Source organism: Sinocyclocheilus anshuiensis, unplaced genomic scaffold (assembly GCF_001515605.1).
Source record: "Sinocyclocheilus anshuiensis isolate Anshui unplaced genomic scaffold, SAMN03320099.WGS_v1.1 scaffold627, whole genome shotgun sequence".
Taxonomy (NCBI): Eukaryota; Metazoa; Chordata; class Actinopteri; order Cypriniformes; family Cyprinidae; genus Sinocyclocheilus; species Sinocyclocheilus anshuiensis.
Window position 1 is genome coordinate 87356 of NW_015549703.1, and position 14996 is coordinate 102351.

A 14996-nucleotide genomic window follows, 5' to 3' on the forward strand; every position below is an offset into this window, starting at 1 on the left:
ACACACACACACACACACATACATACATATATATATATATATATATAAACAAAAGAAATAAGGTAATATGATATGATTTTAACTAGGTTCTAGAAGAGAGACAATGAGTGCCATGTCAAATGGTTTTTTGTGCAATCAGTGAAAGACTATGACATCTTCTATTACAGCCATTAAACTGTAATAGAAGTCTTTCTCAATTTCAGCAATATCATTAGTCTATAGCAAGAATTACACTGCAGAAAATTAGCAAATAAACATATAAATAAATGGATGACCCATAAAGTGACCAAAATTCGGCTTTGACTGAACTCATCTTCATCATCAAATAAATAATTAAATAAATACATACATACATACATACATACATACATACATACATACATATACAGAGACATTTACTTGAAATCTTAAAATGATTTCTGTCAACATTGTCTTCCACCTCAAAATTTAAGGTAAAATACTGGCATTTTCTGTTCATTTTAAATGTCAATTTTCATTTAGAGATTTTAACATGCTTTTGTTTTAAATTGTGCCACAGATGTTTGACATCACATTTGTTAAAAAAATAAATAAAATAAAAAATAAATACAAAGTTGTCCAACATACATGGAGCAGATTTATTTACAATAAAATGTAAACTAAAATGACATAAAAAAAATACAAAATAGTAATGTTAGAGCACAATAAAGATACCGACCCAAAGCCTGGTTCTAATCTAGAGCTCGGATTGCTGCAACCATTGTGGTTAAAAATGTTACTTTTTATGTACCCTCTGCACGTAATGCCTGACAAGGAACTCTGTGTGCCCTACTGAGCGCTTATAATTTCCCACAATTTCCCACAGTCTAACAGAGAATGAAACAATACTTACAAAATGTTTACAAAAACAAACCTCAAACCACCAAGCAGCATGAACGCATCCCAAAACAGCTCTATAGATTGAACAATGATTTACAATTCATATTACATTTGTATTTATTTTTACCTGTGCCATGCTGAACGCCAACAGGTGCTCTTAGTCACGGTTCAAGCCCCTCCTTCCGTCTCTTCACTCGTTGTACTGAACCACCATCCCCACCTAGTGACTGAGTTCTGTTACTGCGCCTCCAGTTGTGTTTGTGTTTGATTTATGGCATACTATTTTGTGGATTTTTTTCTGTCATGACTCTGAAAGCTAATTTCACCAGTAGTAAAACTATATAAATATAGACTAGTAGAAATGTGCTTTTTAAGTTCCATAAGTTCCATTTTTAATACCATCCATCACTTACTAGAACAAAAAGCAAGTGTGCTTCCTAGCAAGCAGTAAAAGAGCTGATGTTATGTTAAGGTGTTTCTCATTTAATGGTGATAAAAATGCATTGTTTGGATTATTATAATTTGATCTTTATTATATTCATAAAATGCAATGAACAACTGCCAATGTTTAAACAATTTAAAATCAACATTAAAATATTTATATTTAGAAACAATAAAAAAACTTTAAAGCAGTACAAACTATACAAAAGGTTAATATGTAAAATGCATATATATCCCTGACATGTTTGGTCATATGTACTCTTGTTTGTACAATATACAGTACTTGGTTCTCAATTTATATAAAAAAGGAAAACTCCAGGAACAATCACTTTTTAAAAAAACTTTTAAAAAATGTATAGTTGGCATTGACAGTACAATATTCCATTTCATTTAATAACATGCTGCTAATCTGGTGGGTAAATAATACAACTTTCAGTAGCTGTTCAGTAGTTCATTCATTAGATGTTTTTCATGCTTGCACAGAGCGTTGAACAGGTCCTTAGCAATGCTTTCACAATTCACACAGGTAAGCAGTTTCCTCATCTTATCTTGATCTGTGGGCTTTGCTCTCATATTTGTAACTGATTCATCATGTAGGTCAAGATCATCAATAATTGGATCAATGTTCTTCACGTTTTGAACCAACAGACTTAAGTTTTTTTTTAGAAACTTCTGATAATCTGGGAATACAAAAAGAAAACATCATAAGATATTGGAAAGAGAAATATATGAATAGAAAGAAATAAACTTAATCTAACCTTGTATTGGCCTGTGTTCACAGTCTCTATCAGGTTTCTGGTCTGAAATATTAGGAGAAAAAAGATTATTATTAAGTACATACAATACATGCACTACAACACACTATCTTATACCGTGTACAATGTGCCTTCAGTGGCTTTATATATTATTTATACATTTTAAAGTGTGACATATATGAGAGTTGCCACTCTAAATTTCATTGTACCTTGTGCAATGACAATAAAGTATCTTACTTGATAAATTGGGTTAACAGATGAGAAAGTACCTTCGGATGGTCTTTGATTATTGATATTGTTAATTATAAACAAATTTTAATAACCAAACATAAAATGTAGCTGTGTCCCAGATTGTGCATGTGATCCTGTTGGAGCAGAATTTTCCCAATTATACATATAAAATTTAATTTGGTCCCAAACTAGTTAACCCCTACTGAATGACAGCTTAATTTGGACTAAATGTGCAACTTTTTTACTGCAGTTATTTATTTATTTCTCTCCTTAATTTGATTCTTTTTGGTTATTTAATTGTTGTGTTTATTGTTAGAAAATTGCTAAATTACACAAACCAGTTTTTTTTAACTGTATGTAGATGTGTTTAAAATATGAGGACTTCATAAAAATGCAAACTACAAAGAAAAATTTGTTTAAAAATTCAAAATTAAACAGCTTATATAAAATTTACTTTGGCGTGCTTTGGCCTTTGGTTCATGATCATAATTTTCTGAAGGTTAAGCAACTTCATTTAATTACCATTTTTTAATAGTTTCAGATGGTGTTTTTCACTGACCAATTCTGCCAGAGGGTGCAACAGTCATATGCATTTCAATGGAGCCTTGACTTGTATCAGTTATGATAGGCGAATATACAACGCTGCCACCAGATGCAGAGATTTTGCCTTTTTACATTAAAAAAAATAAAAAAATCTGTCAGTTCATACAATTGTTAATTATACATCTGATAATGTTTCCGATTATTAATAAATATAAATCACACTTACTGTTTACTTTGGTGCCTGATTGTCCTGTCATGGTTGCAGTCTCTGGAAAGAGAGAGAGAGAGAGAGAGAGAGAGAGAGAGAGAGAGAGACAGGGAGGTTGTGCGAGCAAAAATCATGCAAGCATCCTATGTTGTATGCATGTATCTATGCTGAATGTACTGCAATGCATTACAGTGATCTACCCAGTTTACCACAATACATATTTAAAAGTATTCATAGCAACTTTACAGTTCTTTTTCATACAGGCCAATTCAATGTCACTAAAGCTGAAATATGAATAAAGACACTTGAGGGCTTGTAAAATAAATGCTTTCTCTAGTTCATGTTGGCCACACTTATTAAGGCCAAGATAACAGCTCTGAGTTTTCTCCTATATAATGCCGTAAGAGTTTGGAGAACACCTGATAAGAGATCAGAGACCATTCCTTCATCCAGAATCTCTCCAGATCCTTCAGATTCACAACTCCTTCTCTTCAGTTCACCCCACTCATTTTCTACAGGGTTCAGGTCAGAGGACAGGGACAGCCATGGCAAAAGCTTCATTTTGTGCTCAGTGACACATTTTTGTGTTGATTTTGATGTTTGTTTTGGATTATTGTCCTGATGGAAGATTCAACCACGGCCCATTATAAGATTTCTAACAGAGACAGCCAGGTTTAGATTTTTTATCTCTTGGTATTTGATAGAATCCATGATGCCATGTATCTAAACAAGATGTCCAGGACCTCCGGCAGAAAACAGGCCCACAACATTAAAGATCCAGCAGTATATTTAACCGTGGGCATGGGGTACTTTTCATCCGTTTGTACTAAACCCATATGGTTGCCAAAAAGCTCTTTCTTTAGTTTCATCTGACCATAGAAGCCAGTGCCATTTGCGGTTCCAGTCGTGTCTGACAACTGAATATACTGAATATACTGACCCCAAGATTCAACTACTCTCTGCAATTCTCCAGCGGTGATCCTTGGAGAGTCTTTGGCCACTCAAACTCTCCTTCTCACCGTGCATTAGGATGATATAGACACACGTGCTCTTCCAGACAGATTTGTAACATCTTTAGTTGATTGGAATCTCTTAATTATAGCCCTGATGGTGGAAATGGAGATTTTCAATGCTTTAGCTCTTTTCTTACAGCCACTTTCTATTTACTGAAGCTCAGCAATCTTGTTGTGCACATCAGAACTATATTCTTTGGTTTTACTCCTTGTGATGGATGAATAAGGGAATTTGGCCTTTGTGCTCCTCATATTTATAATCCTGTGGAACAGGAAGTCATGGCTGGACAATTTCATGCTCCTAGTCACCCTGGTGTGCTGAAAAATGTAAATATGAATGGGAATATACTTCAGAGATATTTTACTGAATTAATTTTTTGAATGAAAGATCAAAAGGGTAAACAATGCAGATTTATTTTCACAGTTGCCGTCGCTCATATTTATCAAAGGTGCCAATATCAGTGGAGGGCACTGTACATGCATGTATACATATAGCCTACTGTATATACAGAAAAAGATTGAATCAAGATCTAAAATCTAACCTTGTTTTGGCCTGTTACCACTTTCTCCATTATTGCATTATTATCCATTATTCCATTATTCCATTACTCCATTATTTTTCTGCTTTCAGGACTGTAACGTTATAAAAAAGATTATTATTATTATTATTATTATTATTATTATTACACAAGTTGAACTATCTGAATAAAGACACTTGGGCGTCCAGCTACAACTCAGCTACAAATCCATCGTTTTTAATAATAACTGAATGATTGTTAATGTAGAGTGACTTCACACTAGGCTGGAAGGCGTTTTTCGGTAGGTCGAATATGTTTGTATGTTCTGGGGTAAATACATTTTTTAAACAAAACCCATTATCAAAAAAAAAAAAAAAAAAAGTTGATTGCTGCCCATTTATCTACACAATTCAGCTAAAAATGAGCCATAGTTTCACTAAATGGACTTTTAGCCTATTTTTGACATGTCGATATAGTATGAATGAATGTAACTTGGGCCTCTCTATAAGTGTGCACAATGCGCTTACCTTTAGTGTCCACTGTTTTGATCCATTCTCTGAGCTCAGGATAAAATTCATTCACATCATCATTTTTTAACAAATCCAAAAAATCTCGACACACATTTTCACCCTTTCCAAGGATAATGTCCAGAAGTTTGATAACGACTCTGTCTTTACCGGTCATGTCCATCAGTTCTCTATACTGAGCCGTTGGTATAAGTTGATTAACTTGAACATGTTGCAAAAGAATTACATGATCCGAACTAAGCCATTTGATCAGGTTAAGTTTGTTTTTCACGATGATTTCCGCCATTTTCTACGACACGTTTACTTTCGTTTTCGATTTGTGCGTTGCGTTTATTCCACCGCTGGATGGCGATTGTGTCAAAAGAAGGAAAGCTTTTTCTTCTAGTAGCCTACAATACCTTATCTCACCGACTATTATGTAACTTTATTTGCAAATCTTGTCTCTGATGAGACAGTTTTCTAGCCTGAGATAAAATTGGATTTGTAAAAATATTACTAAAAGCATTGTGCATGATGCTTCTGTCTTCTGTATAAAGAGTATTATTTCTGTATTATTTATTCTGTAGCACTAAGCAGATGATGGAAAGGATAAAAAATAACTCTGACTAGCACAGAACTGAAAATACAATCAAAGAGACAATCTAAATTACTTTTGTTCTTCGTTTATGCAGCTCTACTCAACAATACTCTTGAGTCATTCCCATACACTGTTTGTTAGGCAGGTTAGACGGCATTTTATTCAGTTCTTAGGATGATAAAGCACAAAAGGATGCAAATAAAGTATCATAAAAATGGTCCCATGACTCTTATTTATTAGTCTAGATAAACAAATGTTTTTTTTGCTGTCTAGGGTGCAGCAATAGGCTGTTTTTTAAGAAGTCTTGTAGTTCAAATTAATGGGAAGAAACATTATGCACATGGTCACTGATTTTCATTTATCTATGATTGAGAAAACAGAAAGTGACAGCAGGAACTGACAGCTGACTCAGCAGATCTAAATCTAAGAGGTTAGACAAGCGCTCCGCTGACTGGGCATAAGCCAGTTAGGAAGGAGGAGGCAATGTCACCTTCATTAAAAATGAATTCCTTGTTAACATCCAGTTATTTAGAAAATACAATCTCACTTGTAGACATTAAAGCAAAGACTGGACAACATCCAGTGTGCTAGTTACAGTATGAGGACTCAGTGCCCTAGTCAATAACAAGGTAGTCAGAGAAAATATCATTTTCCTTATGAACCCGGCAACCCCAAATATTATGCTCTACAGATGTCTATAAGATGTTGACCAACTGATGTTTAATTCATGCATGGCTGAAACATCACCATCTGCAAACCATCTGTGATGTCCTTAGTTAGTTTAGCATCATTTAGCACACATTTTATATGCAACTTAAAGCATATATTTATATATGCAAATTAACACATCTGATTAGCTGTATCAACAACTCAAAAATTCTGTCATTTCTATCTATCTATCTATGTATACATTAATATATCCATAACTAAACCTTTCGCAAATGGAGGCACTGTAGCCTAGAAAAGGAATTTTTCAAAAGCCAAACATGCTTGAAGCAAAAGCAGATGACAAAGGTCAGTATGAGTCATATTTGTTTTCTCACCAACCCTCCTTACACCAGCAAAAGAAAACAAAATCTATGTCAAGTGATGCCCCAGGTATCAAAACACGATCCAATCACATCTTAAACATTAAATAAACTAGAGAAACTTGGTTTAAAAAAAATGTCAGACGAGTGACGTGACATGTGGCCAAGTATGGTGACCCATACTAGGAATTAGAAATAAACTAGAGAAACTTGGTTTAAAAAAAATGTCAGACGAGTGAGTGACATGTGGCCAAGTATGGTGACCCATACTAGGAATTAGTGCTCTGCATTTAACCCATCCAAAGTGCACACACACAGCAGTGAACACACACACCATGAACACACACCCGGAGCAGTGGGCAGCCATTTTTTGCTGCGGCGCCCAGGGAGCAGTTGGGGGTTCGGTGCCTTGCTCAAGGGCACCTCAGTCATGGTATTGAAGGTGGGAGAGAGCACTGTACATTCACCCCCCCCACCTACAATCCCTGCCGGTACGAGACTCGAACCCACAACCTTTGGGTTACGAGTCCGACTCTCTAACCATTAGGCCACAACTTCCCCGATCAAAAACCCTATCCTGAAGGAGACTATATTTAGGGGATATATTTTATTTATCTCAAAATGTCTTTTGTGCAGAAACAGCTTCTGTATTACTTTTGTATCTTGGATAAAATCTTGTATAAACTGTACTTTGCAAATACATATCTAAACAAATATGTATTTTAACATTATAGCAGTGACACCTTGGAAAGCTCTCCAGCTTGATTTGAATTTAATAATTTAAAAAAAACTGTCATCCAGACTGAATCATTATTACAGCACAGCCATAGGAGTGCACAGATTGCTGCAGGGAGGTTGCAGAGATGTCCATCTAGTCAAGTTTCATGTTCATTTAAAATGAAGCATCTGCACCTCTTTCATTTAAAGGAATAGTTTACCCAAATACGAAAATTAGCTAAGAATGTACTCAAAATTTGCTGGAAATGTACTCAACATCGGGCCACCCAAGATAAAGATGAGTTTGTTTCTTCATAAGAACAGATTTGGAGAAATTTAGAAAGGAGAAAGCAATATTATGCATTATAGATTCATATTTTTTTTTAGTTTTTTTTTTTATTACAAATAAGTAGCTTTTTGCTTCACAAGACTTGATGGACTGTAGTTGTGTGGATTACTTGTGGATTATTGTGATGTTTTTATCCGCTGTTTGGACTCTCATTCTGACGGCACCCATTCACTGCAGAGGATCCATTGGTGAGCAAGTGATGCACTACTTAATTTCTCCAAATCTGTTTCTATAAAGAAACAAACTCATCTGCATCTTGGAAATAAATGCCTGAGGGTGAATACATTTTCAGCAATTTTGCATTTTTGGGTAACCTTTAACCAAGTACAGGAAGAAAGAGATCATCGGTGTTGGAATTCTTTCTATGCTAATATTAAAAGCATTTGGAATTTAAACCTGGACAGTCTTTGAAGCCGACACCTCCTTGCATCTAAACAGTAGGTTTCTGTGACAGAGCAGCCCTTTCCTTCAACTCTTTCCAGAATCCCACTACCTCAATGCTTTGTTTGGTGAAAAACAACAGATGGAAAGAGCAGGGGGGAATCATTTAGCTGGGAAGATCACAGCACGTTCAACAGTGCAGAACAAAAATCACAGAGCTATCACAGACCTACAACAGGACAAATCCTGTTAAATGATCCACTGGGACCTCCTGACAAGCTACACAAAATCCACAGAACTAAAGAGCAAATTACTCATATCAAATATGGTGTGCGTTTTCATTCACTTCACAATATGACTAAGGCTTACAAAATGCAGGTTATTTCGGTAAGGTAGTAGTCACCATATTGTATAGAAAGGAAGATATAGATAGATAGGAAATTGGGTCACTCCAATCAAGTGCAAGTAGTAAATACTATATTTGGTTTGAACTTTCTGAGGCCACCAAGTAAGAAAAGACCTTCTCAGAAAAGACATGGTACCCCTGAGAACAGAAACAAACATGTGTAGGCCATTATGCTGGTTGTTAGCATTAATACAACTTGATGTTTTGGCCAAGGTACAAAGATACTTTCACATTAAAAGAAATTAAAAGACATTTTGAGAACCACAAGAAAAAAAGGACAGTGTCATACTGTAGCCTACAATTTGTACAACATTATTGTTATGGACATATATTTTTCATGAAGGATATTCTTCTAAGAATTTTGTAACTGATGCATTATTAAAACGTTGTTTAAAAGTGATTTTACAGATGAAGAGAGGAGACAGGATTTGTGACTAGATCCGCCTGATCTCCTGAAGGGTTTTGATAGAGTGATACTTGATTCAAAGAGTCTTCTTTCATAATGAAGTGGACTCACTCCTGCAGATGGCTTTAGGCCAATCACTGTCGGCAGCAGTGTAAAAATAAGTGGTTCCTTACACGAGCAATGTAAGGAACTGGAAATCGTAAAATAGTAAAAATAACTGCAAATGTGTAACACTAGAAATCAAGCATTTCTACGTCCTCGTGGATGATGCTACAGCTGTTTCCATCTGCCGTTTCCAATGAGCATTTAATAACAGAAAACAGATTTGTGTGTTTATGACTGAATACTTTATAAACCTTCTTCTTATATTAATGCAAAAGCAAAAATGTTCCAGCAGAGCAACTGTCATTGGAATGTACAAGATTGCTTTGTCATGTAGCTACTACAGACTGGCAATATCAGCACTCTTAGTACTGTTTTTCAGATCAAATTACTGGTTAAGAATAAGAGATTAAAGGTTAAACTACTCTACCAGTTGTTTCAGGTAAAATGTTTAATAAAGAAAGAGATATGTCGACATGAAGTCAAGTCATTCAGAATGTGCATTTAAACAGCTTCACAAATGTTTCCCCGCTAGATGGCAGTAATTCCCCATTCATCCTTGAGAGAAGTGCAATACTGTAGCCCGATAGGAAACAGTGAACTCAATTATTATAGGTGATTTATTACGAAGGACTACACGCAGGCTTTGTCAGCGGTACATAGTTCAAGTATACAGGTGTTTCATGTTTCGTAACAAAAAAGATGAACCAGCAGAAAGAGAAAATGGCACACGGGCTCCGTGAGACCTTGCCCACTGACGTTTCTGAAGTATTTCGTGTTTGCTGCAGCTGCAAAAACATAAGTGGTAATCTATCTTTTCTGCCTAAGAAAGAAAAGGTGTAGGACGAAAGAGCAAATAAACACCGTGGAACGTGGCGATAGAAATCTCTGTGAAATAAACGCCACATACTCAACACAATGCAAAGTTTTAGGAGTGTCAACGCATTTAAACACAGGATGATTGCTGGGCAGTATCGTTCTGCGAACACATTGCGAACGATTCCGATGTCTTATTATAAATTTTTAATAGACATCAGAGACATAGGCTATTTACGTCTGGCACTTTTTGCATATCTTCTCAGAGCGCCATATATTTCATTTCCGCCAGGAAAGAAATTGAGCCTGTGAGGAATAAAAGTAGCCCAGTGTGTCCAATTGTATTGTTGTTTAACAACATGATTGTGCAGCTCGAATGACCTCTTTCTGATATAGAACAAAAAAACACATAAAACAGTTAAATAAGTTGTGGAAATTACATTTTCTCGAACATGTATACAGTGCATGTCATTGTAAAGACTGTATAGTATCCCTCACTCACTAGCCTTGCTTTCATTTGTGTTAAATTCAATATGGCGTCTAACCTGATTAAGGTCGTTTGGTTGTCGATAAACAGCAGTTTCCGCGAGCAACTACAATGAAGAAAAACTTGAATTTTTGGTTTTTGGCTGTCATTCCCATAAATAACTGAACACTGTGTGTTTAAAACAAGATTAAGCACTCAAAAGAGGAGTGACAACTGTATTTCAGCCTGTCCAGTGGGAAGGAAATTGACCCCTTTAAGTTATCATGTGGTCAGTCACTCCCAGATGTAATACAGGAATTGACTATTGTATAGATAACCCGGAACTCTCTTTTTACAAGTTTTTTTTTTTTTTTTGCAAAATGTAGGCCATGAAGTCCACTGGTTGCTGTCAACACCATTGATGTGTTTTCTGTGACCTGGAGCGTTATCCTGCTGGGAATTTCAATTTGAAATGGACAGACTGTTTCTGGCCATAAGAGGATGGTCAGAAAGAACACATTTATGTGAATTAGCATTTAAATGATGCTCATTTGACATTAAGGGGCTTAGTTTTTGCCAGGAAAACATTTCCAGTATCATTACACTGCCAACAGCCAACTCAAAACACAGGAAGCATCCATAGATTCATGCTGTTTACACCTAATTTTGACCCCAGCATCTGTATAACAGGCGGAAATTGAGATTAATCAGACAAGGCTGTGTTTTCCTGTCCTCACTCGTCTGTTTTTGCTCATGTGGCTGCTATTGCTTATCTTCCAATCCTTAGCTGGCAGAAGTGGAGTCTGGCATGTTATTTCGCTACTGTAGCCCATCCAACCCTTGATGTGTTCATGTTCAAAATGCCCATCTGCTGTCGTAAATAGTGGCTGTTTGAGTAATTGTTGCATTTTGTCAGCTTGAACATGGATTGCTATTCAACTTTATTTTTCTTAGCAATGGTGCTTATTTGGAGTAGCTTTTCCATTTTGGTGCTTGGTCAAAGATCAATAATGAAGTCTGCATGTTTATATACTGAAATGGAGCCACGTTTGCTCTCTGGCTATTTACCTGGATGTTTACATTCTTTAAAAGCCTAATGATTATTGAGATAAAATCTATATGCAGTATTGATGCACAGTCTCATGTTTCAATGTCCCAGGAGGCAGAATATCAGTAATCTGCAGGTCTGTAAATTGAATGAAAAGATAAGCAGTACAGGAAGTCAGTCAGATGATGGGAAGACCAAGCAAACGGCTCAATAGTATGAGACAAAAGACTTGATAGCCTTGTTTTTTCCAGAGATAATTGCATAATTAATTCTGAAATATGCCAATAATGATCTTCAAGCAAAATCACACTTTTTTTTTTTTTTTAAATGCACAATTATCTTGGTCATTTAAATACTTTCCACCTTCTACACTCTCAGCTTTTTTCTGATGCAATGAGAACTTAATTTAAACTTTATTTAACTTTGCTTCCAGAATCATTACATGTTTTTTTCCAGACAAAACTAAGGCAAATTGAGTGCAATATTAGCTCTTTTATGCTCATATAAACCTTTTTAAAGTCTAACAAAACTTTGTAAACATTGAAGACTGGTTTCAACAAAAGTTCAGCCGAGTACATATTAAAAGGAAATGAAGATATCAAGGTTGAAGTCGTCCTGCAGAGGCTCTTTGAGGCTCTCCCTCTTTGTTTCTTCAGTGATATGAGCCTCTCAGCAGCTCTATATCCCCTGCCTGGCAGACACTATGAATGGTTGGTTTGAGTCTAAACATCACAGTAGCTGTGGGTGGATGATGGAGCATGATACCAGAATCGATTCTCCACAAATTAGATACAGTAATGGGTCATTTCTCCCCATAAATACCCATCGCCGCTGGGGCCAATGTGTGTTCTTAGCCTTGTGTACACACAGTGTTAGACTTGTATCAATCTTGTTCTAACCCAGATAGGTCTTTCTATATCAAATTGGCCAAGTTAATAGAATAACAAGAACAGGGATTGGCCCATTGGATTGATCTTTGGCACAATCTGCAAAATACATACGTAATACTGGACTGTGGTACAATGATGCTTGTGTAATCTTTAAAAATAAAATTCAAAATAAAATATAATATAATACAATAATCTAAATAAAATTTAAATTTAAGAAATTTCAGAGGTTTTTAAAATACTTCTCATAATTCATGTTAGCAGACAAGCCCTGCTCCAGCTGTGTCTTAATGCATTTTGGGAAACAGTGAAGGACCGCTCCCCCTCATCTGTCAATTAATCGATTAGTGTCAATGCACTACAACAAGGGTTTTAAAAATGATATGCAAAGAAAGTTTTTTTTTTATTATTAAAACCCAATTATAAATATCGATAATGGAAAGCATGATCATCATTAGTTAAGTTAAACAAGCCAATTAACTTAAATATATTGAAATAAATGCAAACTTTTATTAAAGGCAAAGCATAGCATATAGATAATAAAATGTATTACGGTTTTCAACATTGATAAGAATAAGAAATCTATCTTGAGCACCAAATCAGCATATAAGAATGATTTCTGAAGTATCATGTGCCACAAGAAAATATTAATTATAAAATATTTACTGTAATTTATGAATTTACTGTAAATACTTTGATCAAATCAATCAATGTATTTTATATATATATATATATATACAGTATATAGCATATAAAATGCCAGGGGAAAAAATGCTACATTTCTCAACTTATTTTATTTATGTTTTTTAATACTTAAAGATAACCAGATTTTCAAGGCCGGAGTGCCACCAGTTCATGCATTTCAGGCATTTGATGAATCGATGCATACATTTTTCAAATGATATGATTTGTTGTTTAAACAGCAATGTTCTTTCCTATATATCTGGGGAAAACCTTTTATTTTTAACAGAGTACAGATTTATTACAAAAAACAGCATTTTAACACTGTGTCCTAACCAACTGACCTGATATGACAACTGCTATGTGGCGTGACAAAACCGCATAGATTTGGGAGATATTTGATGTCTGATGCACTGTTATCTGAAACAGGACTTTGGACCAATGAGATTTCACAGAGAGCAGTGTACCCACTGCACCGGTGCAAAAATAGAAATCAAACGATCAATAAAATGTCCCGTTGCTTCTTATTATCACAGTAAAATGTTTGCATGTATACAAAATTAACATAGAATAGATTTGCATCTAGTTAAGACTGTGTAAGAATGTGGGTGGTGACTGAACCATGACCCTATTTTAATAGGAGTTAAAAAGGAGACAATATAGTTGTTTTAGTTAAAAAGAGTGTCATCATTTGTCTCATCAGGTGAACTGAAACTGATTTGCTCCGTCAAGCTCATAACTGGTTGGGCCCCCCTGTTGAGCCAGGCCTGAAATGAGGAGGAACTTGTCTACCAGCAAAACTGTTACCTTTGGAAACCGACAAAAGGTTCTCTTCGCATTAGTGGAGAGGTTTATTTCACACTCAGTGGGAGATAGAATGAATGTGGGCAGCATTTATGGGACGTCTGTCCCATTCAGCCTCCTGTCATCTTGGTCAGCGCAGCAGCTCAATTGGACCTTAATAAAAGTGTCAAACCAGCAATTTTCTGCATGGGAAATGGAGCTCTGCCGTCAAAACTGTCATATTATCATTCTCCACCAGATAGACTTGACAGCAACACATGATTTTACGACCCTTCGAGCATAAGGCCAGCTGCATTTCACACTCAGGCAAAATATATATTCTCAAGAGAGTTTTTCTTACCGTTTCAACTGATCTCGGGTATATTGCTTCCAAGTACCTTATTATTCTTATCACCAACTAAGCTGGATGCTGCACACGTTACTGTTAGGGGCAAGTCTTCCAATATAAAGGCATCAGAAACGTATACTATCAAGATACTCTGATTACTACTCTTCAAGTATTCACACTGCAACCCTACAGGCCCTTCTGAAGCCTGAAGCATTTGTTTAGAGACTCTAGGATGTTTCAGGGAAACACCTTTAAACAGGCTCATACATTCTTGTTCATCATTGTCAAAAAAAGATTAACATAACATGCTGTCTTTGTGCTCTGGCTGTCACTAATCCAAAAAAACCATTTCAGTAATATGATATAAAAGACCTGGCAGCAGAATTCAGAAATGAACTTGGTCCAAAGAACAAAGGTGAAGACTTTTTGTCACTAAATGTGGGTGTTTTTTTCCAACTATGGGCACTTTTGACCCTGTGGACTTTTTAGAAAATAACTCCATTATAGACCTTTCACACACTTACTGGAATGGTGTTGTTTCTGTGAACTAAAAAACTGGTGAAACACATTTTTGGGTTACAGTTTATTTTAAGGTGTCCTTGTTACAGTGTAATTATATATTTAAGTACTGAGTAATATTAATTAACTACATGTACTTACTATATGGTTAGGTTTAGGATTAGGGTTTGGCCTAGGGTTACTTGCATGTACTTGTGCATAATTTGTTGTTGTTATTATAATAATAGTAAGTCCATGTAACGTGTAACAAGGACACTGTAAAATAAATTGTTACATTTTTGTTAACTGAAATAAAGTTGAAATAAAATAAAACAAATATTAGTTATATATATATATATATATATATATATATATATGAAGAGTTCATTTGCAAAAACATCACTCCGT

The 14996-nt window shown here is 35.4% G+C and overlaps 1 protein-coding gene across 2 annotated transcripts; it reads right to left on the reverse strand.

The window, feature by feature from the left end:
• Nucleotides 1–1423: 1423 nt before the first annotated feature.
• On the reverse strand, nucleotides 1424–5397 carry LOC107660578 (uncharacterized). Of its 2 annotated transcripts, XM_016449900.1 has the most exons (5): nucleotides 5095–5397; nucleotides 3055–3096; nucleotides 2845–2952; nucleotides 2058–2099; nucleotides 1424–1979 (listed from the first exon to the last, which is right to left on the reverse strand). In XM_016449900.1, the coding sequence occupies exons 1-5, from the start codon at nucleotides 5378–5380 to the stop codon at nucleotides 1732–1734; spliced, it is 726 nt and encodes a 241-aa protein (XP_016305386.1). In that variant the 5' UTR covers nucleotides 5381–5397; the 3' UTR covers nucleotides 1424–1731. The 2 variants fall into 2 exon arrangements, with proteins under 2 accessions (XP_016305386.1, XP_016305387.1); XM_016449901.1 differs by lacking the exon at nucleotides 2845–2952.
• Nucleotides 5398–14996: the final 9599 nt, after the last annotated feature.